General features: G+C 50.9%; 1 protein-coding gene across 3 annotated transcripts in view; it reads right to left on the reverse strand.

The window, feature by feature from the left end:
• The window catches only part of LOC146067815 (uncharacterized), a 37,320-nt gene that overhangs the window by 6,689 nt on the left and 7,419 nt on the right, over positions 1–23,212 (reverse strand). The window contains exons 1-10 of one of the 3 annotated variants that reach the window (XM_083179213.1): positions 21,839–22,006; positions 18,178–18,474; positions 14,597–14,659; positions 12,524–12,586; positions 12,291–12,398; positions 5,972–6,070; positions 5,736–5,819; positions 3,850–3,930; positions 3,088–3,189; positions 311–397 (exon numbers count right to left, since the gene is read on the reverse strand). In XM_083179213.1, the coding sequence (XP_083035339.1) occupies positions 311–397; positions 3,088–3,189; positions 3,850–3,930; positions 5,736–5,819; positions 5,972–6,070; positions 12,291–12,398; positions 12,524–12,586; positions 14,597–14,659; positions 18,178–18,474; positions 21,839–21,875 (1,021 nt within the window). In that variant the 5' untranslated portion in view covers positions 21,876–22,006. Of the gene's footprint in view, positions 1–310; positions 398–3,087; positions 3,190–3,849; positions 3,931–5,735; positions 5,820–5,971; positions 6,071–12,290; positions 12,399–12,523; positions 12,587–14,596; positions 14,660–18,177; positions 18,475–21,838; positions 22,007–23,212 lie in introns of those variants that run through there. The other 2 variants (XM_083179214.1, XM_083179207.1) reach the window with 2 other exon arrangements.

The following is a 23,212-nucleotide window of genomic DNA, read 5'->3' on the forward strand; positions in this document are numbered from 1 at the left end:
CCGTTATGCAATCCACTACATTTGCATGCGCCCGCTGACTTATCAATCACCTGCGGCAGTGGACTGCCCATACTCACAGAACGATGCACCTGTATATCGTTAGATACATCGGACATTGGCTGCGGTGCACAGCCGACGCAATATATCTGTGACTGACGCTGGTCACAGATATATCGCTTGTACACACAGCATCGATATATTGGCCATTCGATGGAACAGCCGATATATCGGTCAGTGTGTACGTATCATTACACTACACGGATATTATACATTATATAATATACAGCTGGAACCTGCAGCACAGACTTACAGTACATGAATATGATTCCCACTGGAACCACGATAACCAAAGGTGATAGACAGATGAGCAGTATTTCTCCGTACGTAAACCGGTGACCTGGGGAACAAGAGAATAATCAGTCACTGTCTGTAACAGCTGCCTGACTTCATCCAGACGAGACGCAACCGGTCGGGCGTGTTTCTGCTGTGACATACTTGGAGCTGGGAGTCTGTCTGATGGGACATCGGAGGCATATACACACACCCAGTATATACACTGAGTGGTCCAATTATTATGACCACCCCCTCAATACAATGTTGGACCACCTTTTGCCCTTAATGCTGCATGGATTCTATGAGATGCTGGTAGGTGCTATGAGGAATTTGAGACCATATCCGATGAACTGCACTTTCCAATTCCTTAAGATTTGATGGTTCTGGATCCGGCTGCCTGATGGCCCGTTCAATCTCATCCCACCGATTCTCAATTGGATTGAGGTCCGGTGATTGTGCAGCCAACTAAGATGGAGAACACCAAGGTGAAGTCTCTGTCCTGGTCTTCGAACCATCTGCGGACACTGGCATCTTCATGACAGGGAGCATTGTCCTGCTGGAAGTATCCATCCCCGGCAGGGTACACCATTAACATAACAGGATGTACTTGGTCTGCGATAACACGCAAATACCCTTGGCTGTTCAGACGTTGTTCCACAGGAATCAAAGGACCCATACAATGCCAAGAAAACATCCCCCAAACCATAATATTGCCGCCACCAGCTGGAAGTGTTGTGGCAATGCAGTTGGGGTCCATGATTTCGTGCGGTTTTCTCCATATTTGCACCCTGCCATCTGCATGGTGTAATTGAAAACGGGATTCATCGGACCACATGATCCTTTTCCAGTCATCTACCGTCCAATCCTTGTGCTCCTTTGTGACCTGGAGACATCTGCTCTTGTTCAAGGCAGACAGTAGAGGATGTCGAACAGGTCATCTGCTTCCATAGCCTATACGGAGTAATGTGCGGGAACAGTTCGTTCAGAGACCTTCCCAGTTGCTCCTTGATTAAGTTTCCCCGCAATGTGACGGACTGTTGCTCTTCTGTTGGACTGGACAACTCTGGCGAGTCTCCTGTCAGATCGAGCACTCAGTAGCCTGTGACGACCACAAGCCTGACGTTGAGACCCGGTTTTCTGCTGGGTAGTCCACTCTCTGTAATCATTAATAACTGCTGCTCTCGAACACTTTACAAGTGCAGCCGTTTTGCTGATACTGGTTCAGACGGTTCGAGCGCCTACAATCATCGCGGGTAGAAACTCAGTTACATCACGTTTTTTGCCCATTTTTTCACAAGCAACACAGTGCAACTGATGCAACGTGAAGTTATGGCCAATCTGTGTATAAGTGTCAAGTGGTCATAATAATTTGGCCACTCAGTGTGTATATACATATATGTATATACTGTATGTGAGTGCACTAATGACACATGCGCTCCCTCAAAACCCACTTTTTTTTGACTAGCCTATCCCTCCTCCTAACCTCTTTTGATCCTCCTATCCTGCCTCCATTCCTACTTATCCTGTTGTTTTTCGATCGTCCACCCACCTATTTTTAGTATGTTAACTCTTATGAGCAGGGCCCTCCTTCCTCACGTACTCACCCTACCTCTTTACCTCACCTGTCCTCCTGTCCTGTTCTTCCCTTCCTCTACTTCATCTTCAGTCTCCTCGACAATTTCCACACCTACTTCTGAAAACTGATGCTGATTTTACTTCTACCAGCTATACTACACTTTGCGGCGCCTTATAAATAAACGTACTACTACTACTACTACATGCAGAGAAGTAGAATGCACATAATGTAAATGTGTATATATATATATATAAGATACAGTCTTGTTTACAAGTGCAGCAAACATGAGCTCACTGCACATGGAAGGACCAGCACATCCAGCACATCCAATAATGCAAAAAGGAAATGTAATGTAGATGGGTCATGATACTTACCACAAGGGCAGACAGCAGCTTCATTTCATCCACATCACAAAAGTGGCAGCAGCATAGTTAAAGTCCGCTCCATGAGCAGTACCCTGACGGGCTGTTTCGGGCTTTGAAAAAGGCGTTTGCTCGCCGAAACGGCCCGTCAGGGTACTGCCTATGGAGCAGACCTTAACTATGCTACTGCCACTTTTGTGAGTATCTGCCCTTGTGGTAAGTATCATGACCCATTTACATTACATTTCCTTTTTGCATTATTGGATGTGCTGGATGTGCTGTTCCTTCCATGTGCAGTGAGCTCATGTTTGCTGCACTTGTAAACAAGACTGTATCTATTTACGACCTGACACTCAGGATTACTACAGGAGCGGTGTGCGTTCCCTACAAGCAAGTAAATAAAATATATATATATATATATATATATATATATATATATATATATATATATATATATATATAGCAATTTTTGTTGGAAGCAGGCATTCACCATAAACCATAGAATAGTTGAGACAAGGATTTATTTGTCAAGACACGAGTATGTAACATCAAGGACCAGGAACACCAGGCAGTGCCCTTGATGTTACATACTCGTGTCTTGACAACTATGAAATAAATCCTTGTCTCAACTATTCTATGGTTTATGGTGAGTGCCTGCTTCCAACAAAAATTGCTATATTTGGGACGCTGTTTCCTGTAGAGCGGAGTACCACAAAGTTGTCCGCAAGTAATGGAAGGAGTGCGGTTCTTCGATTTTACTATATATATATATATATATATATGTATATACTGTATGTGAGCGCACTGATGACTTACATGCAGAGAGGTAGAAGGCACATAATGTAAATGTGATCTCCGGTATAACTGTGCAGAGAAGGTAACGGTCCGACCACCGTTGGTTTAGTTTGGCTCCATTCCCTGGGAAGCAGAGGACAGGTTGTATATAGTCATATCTTGCAGACATGATGCTGTACAAGTTACTTAGGGCAGGATGCCTTCATTGTTACATAGAGAATCTGATACATTCCACCATTTTCCCCCTGCATGAGAAGTGATGGGAGCTGGCTGCGGAGAGCTGCAGTGGGCCCCAGTACCTTTCCTAAGGGAGGGAATGGCCTAATCGCAGGAGTCTCCTTATATAATGAAAGGAATGGGGGAAAATCCATGGGGGTTGGGGGAAACCAGAGTGATCCCCCCACCCCTGAAGCCCAGCCCTGCACACACACACACAGCAGCGTGTACTGGGCTGGGGAGAGGAGCTTCTGCTACTGACAGGTAAGAGGACTGGTGGGCTTCACTGGACCCGGGACCCTCAAATGTCCCTTCCAGAAAGTGGCGATGGCTGCACTAGAGAGCAGAGACTCGGGATCAGTACCAGAGCCTTTCCTTTCCTGGGAAGATGGCTGAGTAGGAGGGACCTGCTTCCCAGATCTATGCAAGTATACTCTGAGGGGAGGGGTGGGGGGCCCAAGTTATTAGTCTGTGCCCCCTCTCAGTACCAGCATCCGAATCAGGCCCACTGACTACCCAATCAGCAATAGTCATCTACCAGCTCTGCCAGTGCATCTCCGATCTTACCTCCGGTCTCAGTGCCATTTGGTAGTCCTATTATACGCCGCACAGGTATGACACTGTATGTTCTAATCAATCCTCGCAACCCTGCAACACAAGTCAAGGTGATCAGAGAGGTCCAAGACAGAACATACAGCCAGGGAATAACGTTGGAGAATGACACAAGTCATGGTGATCAGAGAGGTCCAAGACAGAACATACAGCCAGGGAATAACGTTGGAGAATGACACAAGTCATGGTGATCAGAGAGGTCCAAGACAGAACATACAGCCAGGGAATAACGTTGGAGAATGACACAAGTCATGGTGATCAGAGAGGTCCAAGACAGAACATACAGCCAGGGAATAACGTTGGAGAATGACACAAGTCATGGTGATCAGAGAGGTCCAAGACAGAACATACAGCCAGGGAATAACGTTGGAGAATGACACCAGTCATGGTGATCAGAGAGGTCCAAGACAGAACATACAGCCATGGAATAACGTTGGAGACTGACACAAGTCAGGAGGGACCTGCTTCCCAGATCTATGTAAGTATACTCTGAGGGGAGGGGTAGGGGGTCAGAGAGGTCCAAGACAGAACATACAGCCAGGGAATAACGTTGGAGAATGACACAAGTCATGGTGATCAGAGAGGTCCAAGACAGAACATACAGCCAGCGAATAACGTTGGAGAATGACACAAGTCATGGTGATCAGAGAGGTCCAAGACAGTACATACAGCCATGGAATAACGTTGGAGAATGACACAAGGCATGGTGATCAGAGAGGTCCAAGACAGAACATACAGCCATGGAATAAAGTTGGAGAATGACACCAGTCACGGGGATCAGAGAGGTCCAAGACAGCACATACAGCCAGGTAATAACGTTGGAGAATGACACAAGTCATGGTGATTAGAGAGGTCCAAGACAGAACATACAGCCATGGAATAATGTTGGAGAATGACACAAGTCATGGTGATCAGAGAGGTCCAAGACAGAACATACAGCCAGGGAATAACGTTGGAGAATGACACAAGTCATGGTGATCAGAGAGGTCCAAGACAGAACATATAGCCAGGGAATAACGTTGGAGAATGACACAAGTCATGGTGATCAGAGAGGTCCAAGACAGAACATACAGCCATGGAATAAAGTTGGAGAATGACACAAGTCTCTTGTAACCTATGGCCCTGGTTGTACATGGTCAGTGGTGGATCTGAGAGATTATAGAGATAGATACTTACAGTGGCGTAACTAGAACTTTGTGGGCCCCATAGCAAAATCTTTATAGGGCCAAAAACAGTTGAGTGACAAAGAGGGTGTAGGGAAGAAAGAGTTTCCTGGTAAAAGAGGGAATAAGAAAGGAGTGAGAGACACAGAGAGCGTCAGAGAGAGACAGTGTCTGAGAGCAAGGAAGAGAGTGTGTGTGTGTAAGGGAGAGAGGAGGGGGGATGAGCAGGAGAGGCACTACCAGGACAGGTAGGATGCATGGATGGATGGGGTGGGGTGGTGGGAGGGGGGCACTGACAGGCTGAGCACCATATTGGGGCATGGATTGATAGATGGACAAATGGACATTGTACAAGATAGTACAAGTGGCTTAGATGGACAATACATAGATCCAGGGGCAGATTGGGTACTTAAAGTGGCCCAGGACAAGTAGGACTAAATAAAATAGTCCTACTAGGAGTGGCCCAACACAAAACCAGGCGGCAATGACACACTGTCAGCTGCAGTAGCCGGTACTGTAACCGCCGGACCCCGGACCCATATTAACTCTGCTCTGTCAGCACATTCGAAAGGGTGCAGGGGATTGCCTGCTGGGTCCTCGGGCCCCCCCCCCCAGCGGCTGGGCCCCTTAGCAATTGCATCCCCGGCACCCTCCCTAGTTACGCCACTGGATACTTACATGGCCAGATATAACCTAGTTGGGTCACGATGGAGATTGATGTACATATAATAACTAAAGTCCAGCCTGTCCATTCCAAACACCCTGTGGAGAGATGTTACACTGTTATATGTCATCTGAAGTTAGTTCCTGTATTTTACACTCAGTGACGGAGCGGGCCCAGTGCCAACACCTGCCAGTGCCACCGACCTGCATCCAGCTCTGCAGCGGCGCCAGTAGGTCTGACTGCTACTTACCACCAACAGAAAACAGGACGATGCTGACAAACTGACAGGCCAGAGAGCAAGACCGGATCATAAAACGAATCTGAGTTAATGTTTTCTTATATTGAGCACCTGCAAGACAGTAAGGGGGGAGGGGGGTAGGCCTGGTTATTCACCAATCCCCACATCATTGCTCTGACATAGTACAGTGAGATGTTACATACAGCATGTCCTGCACACACATAATGCTATGGCATGGTCATACCTCCCAACATGCTCCGATCCAGGAGGACACAATGCTCTGTTCCTGGGCTTCCCTGGTAATGTAGGATTGCCAGCACCTGTGGTGACACCTTTCTTATCAGTTACCTAGCTCCCCACAGGTGCTGGTAATCATACATTATCCATACCTCCCAGCATGCCCCTCTCCAGGAGGACACAGTGCTCTGTTCCTGGACTTCCCTGGTAATGTATGATTGCCATCACCTGTGGTGACACCTTTCTTATCAGTTACCTAGCTCCCCACAGGTGATGGCAATCATACATTATCCATACTTCCCAGCATGCCCCTCTCCAGGAGGACACAATGCTCTGCTCCTGGGCTTCCCTGGTAATGTATGATTGCCAGCACCTGTGGTGACACCTTTCTTATCAGTTACCCAGCTCCCCACAGGTGCTGGCAATTCTACATTATCCATACCTCCCAGCATGCCCCTCTCCAGGAGGACACAGTGCTCTGTTCCTGGTCTTCCCTGGTAATGTATGATTGCCAGCACCTGTGGTGACACCTTTCTTATCAGTTACCTAGCTCCCCCCACAGGTGCTGGCAATTCTACATTATCCATACCTCCCAGCATGCCCCTCTCCAGGAGGACACAGTGCTCTGTTCCTGGGCTTCCCTGGTAATGTATGATTGCCAGCACCTGTGGTGACACCTTTCTTATCAGTTACCTGGCTCCCCATAGGTGCTGGCAATCATACATTATCCATACCTCCCAGCATGCCCCTCTCCAGGAGGACACAATACTCTGCTCCTGGGCTTCCCTGGTAATGTATGATTGCCAGCACCTGTGGTGACACCTTTCTTATCAGTTACCTAGCTCCCCACAGGTGCTGGCAATAATACATTATCCATACCTCCCAGCATGACCCCCTCCAGGAGGACACAATGCTCTGTTCCTGGGCTTCCCTGGTAATGTATGATTGCCAGCACCTGTGGTGACACCTTTCTTCTAGCTCCCCACAGGTGCTGGCAATCATACATTATCCATACCTCCCAGCATGCCCCTCTCCAGGAGGACACAATGCTCTGTTTCTAGCTTCCCTGGTAATGTATGATTGCCAGCACCTGTGGTGACATCTTTCTTATCAGTTACCTAACTCCCCACAGGTGCTGGCAATTCTACATTATCCATACCTCCCAGCATGCCCCTCTCCAGGAGGACACAGTGCTCTGTTCCTGTGCTTCCCTGGTAATGTATGATTGCCAGCACCTGTGGTGACACCTTTCTTATCAGTTACCTAGCTCCCCACAGGTGCTGGTAATCATACATTATCCATACCTCCCAGCATGCCCCTCTCCAGGAGGACACAGTGCTCTGTTCCTGGACTTCCCTGGTAATGTATGATTGCCATCACCTGTGGTGACACCTTTCTTATCAGTTACCTAGCTCCCCACAGGTGATGGCAATCATACATTATCCATACTTCCCAGCATGCCCCTCTCCAGGAGGACACAATGCTCTGCTCCTGGGCTTCCCTGGTAATGTATGATTGCCAGCACCTGTGGTGACACCTTTCTTATCAGTTACCCAGCTCCCCACAGGTGCTGGCAATTCTACATTATCCATACCTCCCAGCATGCCCCTCTCCAGGAGGACACAGTGCTCTGTTCCTGGTCTTCCCTGGTAATGTATGATTGCCAGCACCTGTGGTGACACCTTTCTTATCAGTTACCTAGCTCCCCCCACAGGTGCTGGCAATTCTACATTATCCATACCTCCCAGCATGCCCCTCTCCAGGAGGACACAGTGCTCTGTTCCTGGGCTTCCCTGGTAATGTATGATTGCCAGCACCTGTGGTGACACCTTTCTTATCAGTTACCTGGCTCCCCATAGGTGCTGGCAATCATACATTATCCATACCTCCCAGCATGCCCCTCTCCAGGAGGACACAATACTCTGCTCCTGGGCTTCCCTGGTAATGTATGATTGCCAGCACCTGTGGTGACACCTTTCTTATCAGTTACCTAGCTCCCCACAGGTGCTGGCAATAATACATTATCCATACCTCCCAGCATGACCCCCTCCAGGAGGACACAATGCTCTGTTCCTGGGCTTCCCTGGTAATGTATGATTGCCAGCACCTGTGGTGACACCTTTCTTCTAGCTCCCCACAGGTGCTGGCAATCATACATTATCCATACCTCCCAGCATGCCCCTCTCCAGGAGGACACAATGCTCTGTTTCTAGCTTCCCTGGTAATGTATGATTGCCAGCACCTGTGGTGACATCTTTCTTATCAGTTACCTAGCTCCCCACAGGTGCTGGAAATCATACATTATCCATACCTCCCAGCATGCCCCTCTCCAGGAGGACACAATGCTCTGTTCCTGGGCTTCCCTGGTAATGTATGATTGCCAGCACCTGTGGTGACACCTTTCTTATCAGTTATCTAGCTCCCCACAGGTGCTGGCAAACATACATTATCCATACCTCCCAGCATGCCCCTCTCCAGGAGGACACAATGCTCTGTACCTGGGCTTCCCGGGTAATGTATGATTGCCAGCACCTGTGGTGACACCTTTCTTATCAGTTACCTAGCTCCCCACAGGTGCTGGCAATCCTACATTATCCATACCTCCCAGCATGCCCCTCTCCAGGAGGACACAATGCTCTGTTCCTGGGCTTCCCTGGTAATGTAGGATTGCCAGCACCTGTGGTGACACCTTTCTTATCGGTTACCTAGCTCCCCACAGGTGCTGGCAAACATACATTATCCATACCTCCCAGCATGCCCCTCTCCAGGAGGACACAGTGCTCTGCTCCTGGGCTTCCCTGGTAATGTATGATTGCCAGCACCTGTGGTGACACCTTTCTTATCAGTTACCCAGCTCCCCACAGGTGCTGGCAATCATACATTATCCATACCTCCCAGCATGCCCCTCTCCAGGAGGACACAATGCTCTGCTCCTGGACTTCCCTGGTTATGTATGATTGCCAGCACCTGTGGTGACACCTTTCTTATCAGTTACCTAGCTCCCCACAGGTGCTGGCAAACATACATTATCCATACCTCCCAGCATGCCTCTCTCCAGGAGGACACAATGCTCTGCTCCTGGGCTTCCCTGGTAATGTATGATTGCCAGCACCTGTGGTGACACCTTTCTTATCAGTTATCTAGCTCCCCACAGGTGCTGGCAAACATACATTATCCATACCTCCCAGCATGCCCCTCTCCAGGAGGACACAATGCTCTGCTCCTGGGCTTCCCTGGTAATGTATGATTGCCAGCACCTGTGGTGACACCTTTCTTATCAGTTACCTAGCTCCCCACAGGTGCTGGCAATCATACATTATCAATACCTCCCAGCATGCCCCTCTCCAGGAGGACACAATGCTCTGCTCCTGGACTTCCCTGGTAATGTATGATTGCCAGCACCTGTGGTGACACCTTTCTTATCAGTTACCTAGCTCCCCACAGGTGCTGGTAATCATACATTATCCATACCTCCCAGCATGCCCCTCTCCAGGAGGACACAATGCTCTGTACCTGGGCTTCCCTGGTAATGTATGATTGCCAGCACCTGTGGTGACATCTTTCTTATCAGTTACCTAGCTCCGCACAGGTGCTGGCAATCCTACATTATCCATACCTCCCAGCATGCCCCTCTCCAGGAGGACACAATGCTCTGTTCCTGGATTTCCCTGGTAATGTAGGATTGCCAGCACCTGTGGTGACACCTTTCTTATCAGTTACCTAGCTCCCCACAGGTGCTGGCAATCATACATTATCAATACCTCCCAGCATGCCCCTCTCCAGGAGGACACAATGCTCTGTTCCTAGCTTCCCTGGTAATGTATGATTGCCAGCACCTGTGGTGACACCTTTCTTATCAGTTACCCAGCTCCCCACAGGTGCTGGCAATCATACATTATCCATACCTCCCAGCATGCCCCTCTCCAGGAGGACACAATGCTCTGCTCCTGGGCTTCCCTGGTAATGTAGGATTGCCAGCTCCTGTGGTGACACCTTTCTTATCAGTTACCTAGCTCCCTACAGGTGCTGGCAATCATACATTATCCATACCTCCCAGCATGCCCCTCTCCAGGAGGACACAATGCTCTGTTCCTGGGCTTCCCTGGTAATGTATGATTGCCAGCACCTGTGGTGACACCTTTCTTATCAGTTACCTAGCTCCCCACAGGTGCTGGCAATCATACATTATCCATACCTCCCAGCATGCCCCTCTCCAGGAGGACACAATGCTCTGTTCCTGGGCTTCCCTGGTAATGTAGGATTGCCATCACCTGTGGTGACACCTTTCTTATCAGTTACCTAGCTCCCCACAGGTGCTGGCAATCATACATTATCCATACCTCCCAGCATGCCCCTCTCCAGGAGGACACAATGCTCTGTCCCTGGGCTTCCCTGGTAATGTAGGATTGCCATCACCTGTGGTGACACCTTTCTTATCAGTTACCAAGCTCCCCACAGGTGCTGGCAATCATACATTATCCATACCTCCCAGCATGCCCCTCTCCAGGAGGACACAATGCTCTGTTCCTGGGCTTCCCTGGTAATGTATGATTGCCATCACCTGTGGTGACACCTTTCTTATCAGTTACCAAGCTCCCCACAGGTGCTGGCAAACATACATTATCCATACCTCCCAGCATGCCCCTCTCCAGGAGGACACAATGCTCTGCTCCTGGACTTCCCTGGTAATGTATGATTGCCAGCACCTGTGGTGACACCTTTCTTATGAGTTACCTAGCTCCCCACAGGTGCTGGTAATCATACATTATACATACCTCCCAGCATACCCCTCTCCAGGAGGACACAATGCTCTGTTCCTGGGCTTCCCTGGTAATGTAGGATTGCCAGCACCTGTGGTGACACCTTTCTTATCAGTTACCTAGCTCCCCACAGGTGCTGGCAATCATACATTATCCATACCTCCCAGCATGCCCCTCTCCAGGAGGACACAATGCTCTGTTCCTGGACTTCCCTGGTAATGTAGGATTGCCAGCACCTGTGGTGACACCTTTCTTATCAGTTACCTAGCTCCCCACAGGTGCTGGTAATCATACATTAAGAGGGAAGTGCAGGAGCAGAGGGGCATGTTGGGAGGTATGCATGGTGACCATAGCTAATAACGCTGCTTTCCTATACAGTCTGAGTCCATCTCTCAGATCTCCAACTGCTTAGCAGCCAGACCCTCATGTGTGTCCTTATACAGACTTACCAGCCATATGTTCTAAGCCTTGGAGAGTGCTAAACCACCAACCAGCCAACACCTATCTGGCATGTCCAAACACTGGGGCAGATGTTTCAAGCCTTAGCAAGGGTGATAAGGAGAGATAAACGTCCAGCCAATCAGCTCCTTACTGACTATTTTCAAACACAGCCTGTAACATGGCAGTTAGCAGGTGATTGGCTGGCGTTTATCTCTCTTTATCACCCTTGCATTTACATACCTCCCAACATGACCCTCTCCAGGAGGGACACAATGCTCTGTTTCGGCACTTACTCTTAATTTATATTTGCCATTACCTGTGTGGAAACACCTTTCTTAGCCATTTACCTGTTTAAAACAGGTGACAGCAATCATACATTAAGAGGGAAGTCCAGAAACAGAGCTAAGTGTCCTCCTGGAGAGGGTCATGTTGGGAGGCTTAATACATCTTCCCCAATGCCTGTAAAATGGCTGTAAGGAGCTGACTGGGTCCTCCATGGTGGTGGATCCAGGGGTGGGGCAGCATCACAACCCAAACTTCAAATCATGGAGCCGCATCAACTGCACCAAACATCACCTGCCGGGACTCATTGGTGCAGGTACCCTATTTGATATCTGGAGTCATCCCTGCATCCACCATACGTCCCAAATTATCCCACTCACCAGTCTATCCGCTCATCCATCCTCCACCCACCCATATAGTGGCAATCACCATAAATGACACCACAATGCCCAACACCAACTAAGCCTTGTAAAGAGAGATAAAGTACCAACCAGCCAGCTCCCAACTGCCATTTCCAAACTCATCCTGTAGCATGGCAGTTAGGGGCTATTTGGCTGGCACTTTATCTCTCTCCACTTTATCACATAACCCCCAGGCTTAGTACATCTCACCCCAGGATTGTAGTGTCATCAGCCAGAGAGCGCCGGGAGTCTGGTTGCACTCACCCAGGTGAACTTCCTTCAGAACATTCCGAGAGGAACTCAAATATATCACGGAAGCTGCAGAGAAAGCAAAGTGCGGGTTACATTCCGTCATCGTCATGTCATACAGCCACAGCGCATTATCCCAGTCCGGGTTCTAGGACAGACAGGCAGGCTCGTTAATGATCAGCTCAAGCACTCACCGATCACAGTCAGGAGGCCGCTGATGGCAGGACACACCGAGAAGAAGAGCGATACACAGCAGGCTGCAGAGGAAGCAAAGCATATACAGTATATATATATATATATATATATATATCCAGCATCATTATACAATACGGGCTGGTACGGGACTGGGGTGGTGGGGAGCAGGAGGTAATATTTGTCATTCACATACATGCTTGATATCTATGTGATGCCCCATTGGTTCCATTCTGTGAGCATTGCCTCATCGCCCCGCCCACTGACAGCTGGGGGCAGAGGGGGTGGGCAGGAGACCACCAATTACAACACCTGACAGGTATAAATGAATAGCTGGGAGTAAGGACTCGCCCGTATCTCTTCTCATCAGCCTGTGCCTACCACACCATGAGGAACTAGATACTTGTGGGCCCCATAGCAAAAGTTTGGAAGGGCCCCTATTTATCACCTAATGCTGAAAAATCTATACAGCACATAAAACTTTAACAGGCAAAGTGGGCCCCTCTCAGCTCTGGGCCCCATAGCAGCTGCAACCCTGCACCTATGGTAGCTACACCCCTGTATATAACACATGTAACTGACAGGGAAGGTGGCCCCTCTCAGCTCTGGGCCCATAGCAGCTGCACCCCCTGCACCTATGGTAGCTACACCCCTGTATATAACACATGTAACTGTGACAGGGAAGGTGGCCCCTCTCAGCTCCTCACCCCATAGCAGCTGCACTCTCTGCACCTATGGTAGTTACACCCCTGTATATAATACATGTAACTGTGACAGGGAAGGTGGCCCCTCTCAGCTCTGGGCCCCATAGCAGCTGCACTCCCTGCACCTATGGTAGCTACACTCCTGTATATAACACATGTAACTGTGACAGGGAAGGTGGCCCCTCTCAGCTCTGGCCCCATAGCAGCTGTACTCCCTGCACCTATGGTATATAGCACATGTAACTGTGACAGGGAAGGTGGCCCCTCTCAGCTCTGGGCCCCATAGCAGCTGCACTCCCTGCACCTATAGTAGTTACACCCCTGTATATAACACATGTAACTGTGACAGGGAAGGTGGCCCCTCTCAGCTCTGGGCCCCATAGCAGCTGCCCTCCCTGCACCTATAGTAGTTACACCCCTGTATATAACACATGTAACTGTGACAGGGAAGGTGGCCCCTCTCAGCTCTGGGCCCCATAGCAGCTGCCCTCCCTGCACCTATAGTAGTTACACCCCTGTATATAACACATGTAACTGTGACAGGGAAGGTGGCCCCTCTCAGCTCTGGGCCCCATAGCAGCTGCACCCTCTGCACCTATGGTAGCTACACCCCTGTATATAACACATGTAACTGTGCCAGGGAAGGTGGCCCCTCTCAGCTCTGGCCCCATAGCAGCTGCCCTCCCTGCACCTATGGTAGCTACACCCCTGTATATAACACATGTAACTGTGACAGGGAAGGTGGCCCCTCTCAGCTCTGGGCCCCATAGCAGCTGCACCCCCCTGCACCTATGGTAGCTACACCCCTGTATATAACACATGTAACTGACAGGGAAGGTGGCCCCTCTCAGCTCTGGGCCCATAGCAGCTGCACTCCCTGCACCTATGGTAGCTACACCCTGTATATAACACATGTAACTGTGACAGGGAAGGTGGCCCCTCTCAGCTCTGGGCCCCATAGCAGCTGCACCTATGGTAGCTACACCCCTGTATATAACACATGTATCTGTGACAGGGAAGGTGGCCCCTCTCAGCTCTGGGCCCCATAGCAGCTGCACCCCCTGCACCTATGGTAGCTACACCCTGTATATAACACATGTAACTGTGACAGGGAAGGTGGCCCCTCTCAGCTCTGGGCCCCATAGCAGCTGCACCTATGGTAGCTACACCCCTGTATATAACACATGTATCTGTGACAGGGAAGGTGGCCCCTCTCAGCTCTGGGCCCCATAGCAGCTGCACTCCCTGCACCTGATGGTAGCTACACCCCTGTATATAACACATGTAACTGTGACAGGGAAGGTGGCCCCTCTCAGCTCTGGGCCCCATAGCAGCTGCACTCCCTGCACCGCCCTTGCCCATAATACTGACCTGTTAGATGCTCAGTGCTGTTCTTCATTGTCGTATTAATGATTGGAAAGATCGAAGTTGTTTCTGCAAAACACAAAATATAGGCATTAACGCAACAAACGAACCTTGTCTGTCATTACCAAGATATTCCTATTGCAGCATGTAATGCTTTGTATGTTCTACATAGATGTATAATGTACAGTATTCTCCTGTCGCCCGGCTCTGTAACGAGGATCCAGTTCCAGTAATGAGATGGGTACAGCAAACAAGGGTTCGGACATTAATGAAGTTAGGAGCAATAACCATGCTGACTGTGGTGGTAATGTGACACAATGTACCAAGGCGGAGTGACACCAGTAATCCATGACACTTCACGATGTTTTACAGTAGTCTGACCAGCAGGTGGCGCTGTTCCAATGCAAGTTGTGGCCGTCCCTCATGATTATTAGGGCCAATTCAGAGCTGATTGCACGCCTGCGAATTCACAGCGGGCAGCATTCAGTCAAACCAACCCTCCCCCCCCCCAGAGTGAAATCCTACCTAGCCAATGAATGTGCTTCAGGGCAAATGGATGTGGATGGCTACAAATCTGTTTGCAGCAAAGCGGATGTGTCCAATACCCATCGTAACCGACTCACCATCGCCTGATTCTTACACTGGGCACAAGTCATCCCAGGCTCAGAGTAGCCAGAGACTTAAGGTGCCCATACACTCGGTCTGCGATACACCAAGCAGGTGGTCGGACCTGCTGGCCATCGGACCACCTATCGTGGGACCTCCTACGCGGGTGGCGGGCAGCAGCAACCGGGGCGTGGGGTGGGCAGCAGGATCCCTGCGGCGCTGGTCGGCAGATCCGGTGGATGGAAACTAAATGAGTAGCGCTATTCGCCGGGCAGCGCCGCGGGAAATGCTGCTAAATTTGAAAACACGGTACTCGTTTCCTAGCACGGCGCCACCGATTTTCATTGTATTCATCGGGTCGGAAAAATCGCGTCGATCGCATCTCATGCCAACCAAATCGCATGTGATGCGATCGACGCGATCGACCAGATTTTTACATTGGAATCAATGTAAAATGGTCCCTGAGACCAGATTTTACATTGATTTTAATGTAAAATGCCCCCAAACCCCCCATTTTAATAGAAACCCCCTCATGTTTGAAATGTCCCACATTGTTAACACCACCCCGCTATTTACGCCAACCCGAAGCGTGGCGAGCGCAGCGGTACGCGTCCTCCGACCTTTTCATACCCCCACTATCCACGTCGGCGTGGAGTTGATTTTATAAAGTGTGATGAGCGCAGCGAGCCACCGAGCCCAAAGCGTGGCGAGCGCAGCGAGCCCTGCGAGGGGACGCGGATACCTTCACAGGTATCCGCGTCCCCTCGCGGGCTTCACAGGTATCCGCGTCCCCCTCGCGGGCTTCACAGGTATCCGCGTCCCCCTCGCGGGCTTCACAGGTATCCGCGTCCCCCTCGCGGGCTTCACAGGTATCCGCGTCCCCCTCGCGGGCTTCACAGGTATCCGCGTCCCCCTCGCGGGCTTCACAGGTATCCGCGTCCCCCTCGCGGGCTTCACAGGTATCCGCGTCCCCCTCGCGGGCTTCACAGGTATCCGCGTCCCCCTCGCGGGCTTCACAGGTATCCGCGTCCCCCTCGCGGGCTTCACAGGTATCCGCGTCCCCCTCGCGGGCTTCACAGGTATCCGCGTCCCCCTCGCGGGCTTCACAGGTATCCGCGTCCCCCTCGCGGGCTTCACAGGTATCCGCGTCCCCCTCGCGGGCTTCACAGGTATCCGCGTCCCCTCGCGGGCTTCACAGGTATCCGCGTCCCCTCGCAGGCTTCACAGGTATCCGCGTCGCTGCGCTCGCCACGCTTTATAAAATCAACTCCACGCTGACGTGGATAGTAGGGGTATGAAAAGGTCGGAGGACGCGTACTGCCGGCCCTCGTGAATCTCAGCCAATCAGCGTCCGACCAGTGTTTTCAAGTTTAGCAGCGCTTCCCACGTCACCGCTCGGTGAATAGCGCTACTCACTCAGTTCCCATCCACCACACAACCCACTGACCAGCACCACAGGGACCCCGCTGCCTGCCCTGCGTCGTAGGGACCCTGCTGCCTGCCCCCTTGCACTCCCCCTCCCGCCGCCTGCCCCCTTGCACTCCCCCTCCCGCCGCTACCATCTCCCCAGGGATATACATATGTGATTTATTGCATGTATAATTTGGCACATCAAGTGCCAAATCGTAAGCAGCCTCCCGGTAATATAACATTAGTCAGCAGTCTCCCGGTGATATCACATTAGTCAGCAGCCTCCCGGTAATATCACATTAGTCAGCAGTCTCCTGGTAATATCACATTAGTCAGCAGCCTCCCGGTAATATCACATTAGTCAGCAGCCTCCCGGTAATATCACATTAGTCAGCAGCCTCCCGGTAATATCACATTAGTCAGCAGCCTCCCGGTAATATCACATTAGTCAGCAGCCTCCCGGTGATATCACATTAGTCAGCAGCCTCCCGGTGATATCACATTAGTCAGCAGCCTCCCGGTAATATCACATTAGTCAGCAGTCTCCCGGTAATATCACATTAGTCAGCAGCCTCCCGGTAATATCACATTAGTCAGCAGCCTCCCGGTAATATCACATTAGTCAGCAGTCTCCCGGTAATATCACATTAGTCAGCAGCCTCCCGGTGATATCACATTAGTCAGCAGCCTCCCGGTAATATCACATTAGTCAGCAGCCTCCCGGTAATATCACATTAGTCAGCAGCCTCCCGGTAATATCACATTAGTCAGCAGCCTCCCGGTACTATCACATTAGTCAGCAGTCTCCCGGTACTATCACATTAGTCAGCAGCCTCCCGGTAATATCACATTAGTCAGCAGCCTCCCGGTGAAATCACATTAGTCAGCAACCTCCCGGTAAAATCACATTAGTCAGCAGCCTCCCGGTAATATCACATTAGTCAGCAGCCTCCCGGTGAAATCACATTAGTCAGCAGCCTCCCGGTAAAATCACATTAGTCAGCAGCCTCCCGGTGATATCACATTAGTCAGCAGACTCCCGGTACTATCACATTAGTCAGCAGCCTCCCGGTAATATCACATTAGTCAGCAGCCTCCCGGTGAAATCACATTAGTCAGCAGCCTCCCGGTACTATCACATTAGTCAGCAGCCTCCCGGTAATATCACATTAGTCAGCAGCCTCCCAGTAATATCACATTAGTCAGCAGCCTCCCGGTAAAATCACATTAGTCAGCAGCCTCCCGGTGATATCACATTAGTCAGCAGTCTCCCGGTACGTCCTAGTTGCACCGCATTGCAAACAGTTGATAACATACATCCCAACATATATGTTCCATGAACCGAACTCTGCACATGTGCCCAGATCAGGAGCTGGAGCCTCAGAGAACAGGCTCAGAACCTTGTCATGGCACCCCAATGTGCATCCCAGTGAGGTGTGTGTGGCCCCACCACACACACACCTCACAGCACATTTCTTGTGTAAGCACAACGCTTTGCCTGCGCAATTGATTGCTTGTTTCTCTTCTTTCTTCTGCAATAACATCATACAGAATGGGTGTTGTAGACTCACCAGGGATGCTGAGGTTGAAGATCTCACTATGATCCTCGATAACATCATTGACCAGGATGTTAACAATCACCGTGAATGTCTGAGGAACCAGTTCTACATCATGGAGTATAATTGTGCAGTTCTGTTTGATGAACTCCAGGCGGTTCTGGTAACCGTTCAGACTTTGTAGCCTATTATGATATGTTCCGATGAGACGGTCGCCGGCAGAGATGTCAAACACGGTTGCGTTACACAACTCCTTCATGTGTATGTGGAACTGGGAGCCGACCAGAAAGCTGGACCCCTGGGGGAAGACACCTAAGGGTGGGAAGAGATCACCGAAAAGGTAAGTTGCTTACACGAGATCACTCTTTTATTCTGGGTGGATTTTCTGTCCTCAATGGTTTTGCTAATCATACTTGTCTACCCTCGCTGAACTTCCGGGTGTCTCCTGAATATCAGGTTGCACTCCCACCGCCCTGGACAAGTGTGCAAGTCTCCCGCTTCATAACATTAGAACTGGCCTCACTAGCGTATCTATAATGGGTGGAAATGGGCCCCTGGTGGCAGTGCCGTAACTAGATATTCACAGGCCCCATAGCAACAGTTTGTAAGGGCCCCCTATTTAGCAGCTGATGGTGATAAATGTATGTAAAACATATTACTTAGACTAGTGGTAGCCAACCCTAGCCCTCGAGAGCTACCAACAGTGCACATTTCCAGACCACCTAGCTGCTGCACAGCTGCACTCATTAATCACTGACACATTTTAAAAGATCCGCAGGTGGAGCTAATTAGCTCACATGTGATTCTGTGAGGAGACCTGCAAAACATGCACTTTTGGTAGCTCTCGAGGACTGGGGTTGGCTACCCCAGACCTAGACAGTAAAGATAGGCCCCCTTCAGCTCTGGGCCCCATAGCAGCTGCACCTCTTGCATCTATGGTAGTTACACCCTTGCCTGGTGGCCATTTTCCCAGTGACCTGCGCACAGAGGTGCCATGATCCCTGATGTGTTCCTGGAAATGCCGACAGTGTCTAGGTAGACAGGCAAAACATATAAAGTGCTTGTTTTTTGTGTTGTTGTTGACAGCTGTCAGCATGGGCCACCAATTCGCCATTTCTGAAAGTTTACACACTAAATAACCCCTCTCGTGTTCTCCACAGTGTGGTATGTAAACGAGTGCCAGGGGTCAGGCTGCCCTTAGGCACAATATTTTTGGTCACCCCCCCCCCCCTATTTTAAAGTATTCACTGGATTATGCCGGCAATGGCGCAGCTCATCACTTGTCACTGCCCACTCAGCCATGCTGCTGCCTGGTCAGGTCACTCAGTCTGGACTGGTCACAGGCACCTGTCGCCTGTAATAGTTCTGTGTCTCCGGGGCCTAGTGACAAACCCGGTCCTGCACAGAGCATACTTGCCGACTGCTGAGTTGCTCCCGACAGCAGCATGTCAGGGGGGTGGGACGGGCAGATATCAAGCCCCTCCCCCATGATAGTCAAACAACGTAATTCGTGGGTCCGCGTATTGGGGGAGGGGCTAAGATTATGCGAAATTATGCAATTTGCGTCATTTTAGCCCTGACTCTCACCGCGGACCCGGGAACACTGGTAATTTTGGGGGGTCGGGAGAGGGACCCGATTTTCGGGAGCCTCCCGGCAATTCCGGGAGGGTAGGCAAGCCTGGAGCAGTGCTGGGTAGAAACATAGGAAGCGAAGTCAGGCAATATAGATGATATAGAAAATAATCAGCAACAACCAGATTTGACGTCATTTCTATCATCCTGTCATCGTATGTTTGCATTTCCTGCAGCTGTGACAAAAAAGCTTCATCATGAAGCATCAATCCCCCGTCAGCTCTGTCTTCGTGAATAGATGCTGCGTGCATGCACAGTGGCGTAACTAAAAAATTTTCCCCGTCTCCTGCAGTTCTAATAAAAAATAATACGACAAAATGGCTGCCCCCTAATAGCAGACAGTTTTTAGACAGCCGCCTCCTCTAACACTCCTAAAAAACTGTCTGCTGTATGGGGGCAGCCATTTTGTTGTCTAATTTTTAATTAGAACTGCAGGAGACGGAGCCAGGGGGATATCTGCGGAGCCGGATCTGGAATGTGGCGGCGGCATATGGAGGGGTAAGGGGGGTGCTTAACTTTACTTGGGCAGGCGGGAGGGGGGGGGGGGGGGGTCGGCAATATGAATATGTCCCGGGCTACTAGTAACTATAGCCCCGCAGACCGGCGCCCACAGTTACAGCGGGGGCTGCAGGGCTTTAGTTACGCCACTGCGCATGCACACAATGTCTATTCCCTGCTGCGAGTGGCAGGGGGGACTCACAAATGCGCGCTACAATTCGTATGCCTGTCATTCGATAATCGATCACCTTACAAATATGCACAACAGTGATCCGGTCTGAATAACCCCAGTAAATTGCAGCAAAGCCCTTGCCAATTTATTTCTGCCCTGATTTCAGGTGATTTCATGAATTCGTTTTAATGTGTAACGTCCCCCCTAAATTAGTTGGACCTGGTTTCCCCTGCAGCTCCCCGGGAGGGGACACACGAGTTTTGCATATAATAAATGTATCATATACAGTACAACTCCCAGGGAGCTGCAGGTGGAGGGAGCAGGGGGGGTGGCAGACATAGAGGCGGCAGGCAGGGGATGCCGGTGAGCTGGCGAGGGTAATGGAGAGCTGGGCAGGGTGAGCAGGGAGCTGCAGGTGGAGGGAGCAGGGGGGGTGGCGGACATAGAGGCGGCAGGCAGGGGATGCCGGTGAGCTGGCGAGGGTAATGGAGAGCTGGGCAGGGGGAGCAGGGAGCTGCAGGTGGAGGGAGCAGGGGGGTGGCGGACATAGAGGTGGCAGGCAGGGGATGCCGGTGAGCTGGCGAGGGTAATGGAGAGCTGGGCAGGGGGAGCAGGGAGCTGCAGGTGGAGGGAGCAGGGGGGGTGGCGGACATAGAGGCGGCAGGCAGGGGATGCCGGTGAGCTGGCGAGGGTAATGGAGAGCTGGGCAGGGGGAGCAGGGAGCTACAGGTGGAGGGAGCAGGGGGGGTGGTGGACATAGAGGCGGCAGGCAGGGGATGCCGGTGAGCTGGCGAGGGTAATGGAGAGCCGGGCAGGGGGAGCAGGGAGCTGCAGGTGGAGGGAGCAGGGGGGGTGGCGGACATAGAGGCGGCAGGCAGGGGATGCCGGTGAGCTGGCGAGGGTAATGGAGAGCTGGGCAGGGGGAGCAGGGAGCTGCAGGTGGAGGGAGCAGGGGGGGTGGCGGACATAGAGGCGGCAGGCAGGGGATGCCGGTGAGCCGGCGAGGGTAATGGAGAGCCGGGCAGGGGGAGCAGGGAGCTGCAGGTGGAGGGAGCAGGGGGGTGGCGGACATAGAGGCGGCAGGCAGGGGATGCCGGTGAGCTGGCGAGGGTAATGGAGAGCCGGGCAGGGGGAGCAGGGAGCTGCAGGTGGAGGGAGCAGGGGGGGTGGCGGACATAGAGGCGGCAGGCAGGGGATGCCGGTGAGCTGGCGAGGGTAATGGAGAGCTGGGCAGGGGGAGCAGGGAGCTGTCAGTGCTGCAAGAAAAAAAAAAAACATACAAAGGAATGAGCAGCCAGTGATTGGCTCAGCACTCTCTCAGCCAATCAGCAATTGGTCTGATAGAGAGTATTGCACAGCAGGAATTACACCCACCTGAGACTATGTCCAGCAGGAGTAGGACCAGCCACATTGTGATGCTATGACCTGTACTGTACCAGCTGCAAGTGTGGTTCCAGCAGCTCCTTGTGGTGTGGGTGGTGTGATGTCTCCAGGTATATGTGGGAGGGCTGATGAATCACGCCATGAACTTTGTTTGGATAAAGTTATGTTACCAAGTCACGTATATTCTATTATGTCACATGTGGCCTGACTTACCCAGCCAACAGCAATCGTTCCAAATTCTGGGCTCACAGCCAATTACCCAGCCGCCTGCTGTTTTGAGTTATTACCCACAGGAAGAGGAAGGGGGCGGGGGCTTTCTGCATCTGTTCTACTTCCCAGTTATAGGCGACGTCTGCTGTTTAGGAAACACTTGTATATAAGCCTTCTGGCTGTGCCTCACCTGCCTCACCCCACCGCACGCCACTAGATAATGTATTACTATCTCTGTGCAGGTGATGCATACAGTGTTATCATGTCAGGACAGCTGCTGATACATTAGTATGATAGTTGGTCACTGCACGCTGCCGAGTGCTGGCATCTCACACCTTTAGGGCCTATTTATTAAGGACCAATAACAGCTCAGAGTCCTGGGGAAACATTTCTACCTCCGGTGTCTCGGAACAGCAGAAACAGGGGAGAGAGCGATCATCATGTCTGATAATCCCAAGAACGGATCTCCGTGAAAAACACTGAGGGATACATTTACTAAAGCTTCTAAAAACGAAAGGTGATGTCTCCCATAACAACCAATCAGATTCACTTCTCTATTGCATCCTAGACAATGATAGACAGAATCTGATTGGTTGCTATGGGAAACAGCACCTCCTTTTGTTTTAAGAAGGCCGATGTGAAGTTTATTTAGTTATTTGAAGCTTTTCCAGTCATGTGGAGTCCGGCTGGGCAGAAGGGTGAAGCAGCCCTGCGAGGGGATTGGGGGTCCAAAACCATGAAAAACTCATGTAGATCTTTTTGTCTATCAATCTATTTTCGTGTTGACTAGTGGCTTGTGTCAACCTCATTAACTACACTCTCTGCCACTGCTTTCAGTGACGCTTCCTTTAGACGGACCACCTCCGTGCTGCTCTTGACCACCTCCCTGCCATCGCCCAGGAATGCCGACACATTTAGAGAGTACATTTCCCACACATCTCCGCCATTACTGGAATTTTGTCTTAATATAACAGCAATATATCGCTCAGGGACCAAATCGCGACCAGTAGATCACAAAATCAGTGTCGGACCTGTGTTTTAAACACGGGTCAGACCCGGTACTGACCCGGGTCAGAGATGTTTATAATGCATTATTGACCCGGGTTATTGCAGGGTTGGTGCATTTTTACTCAACCCGGGTCACCCATGTTTAAA

Source organism: Crinia signifera, chromosome 1, assembly GCF_055691185.1.
Source record: "Crinia signifera chromosome 1, ASM5569118v1, whole genome shotgun sequence".
Classification (NCBI taxonomy): domain Eukaryota; kingdom Metazoa; phylum Chordata; class Amphibia; order Anura; family Myobatrachidae; genus Crinia; species Crinia signifera.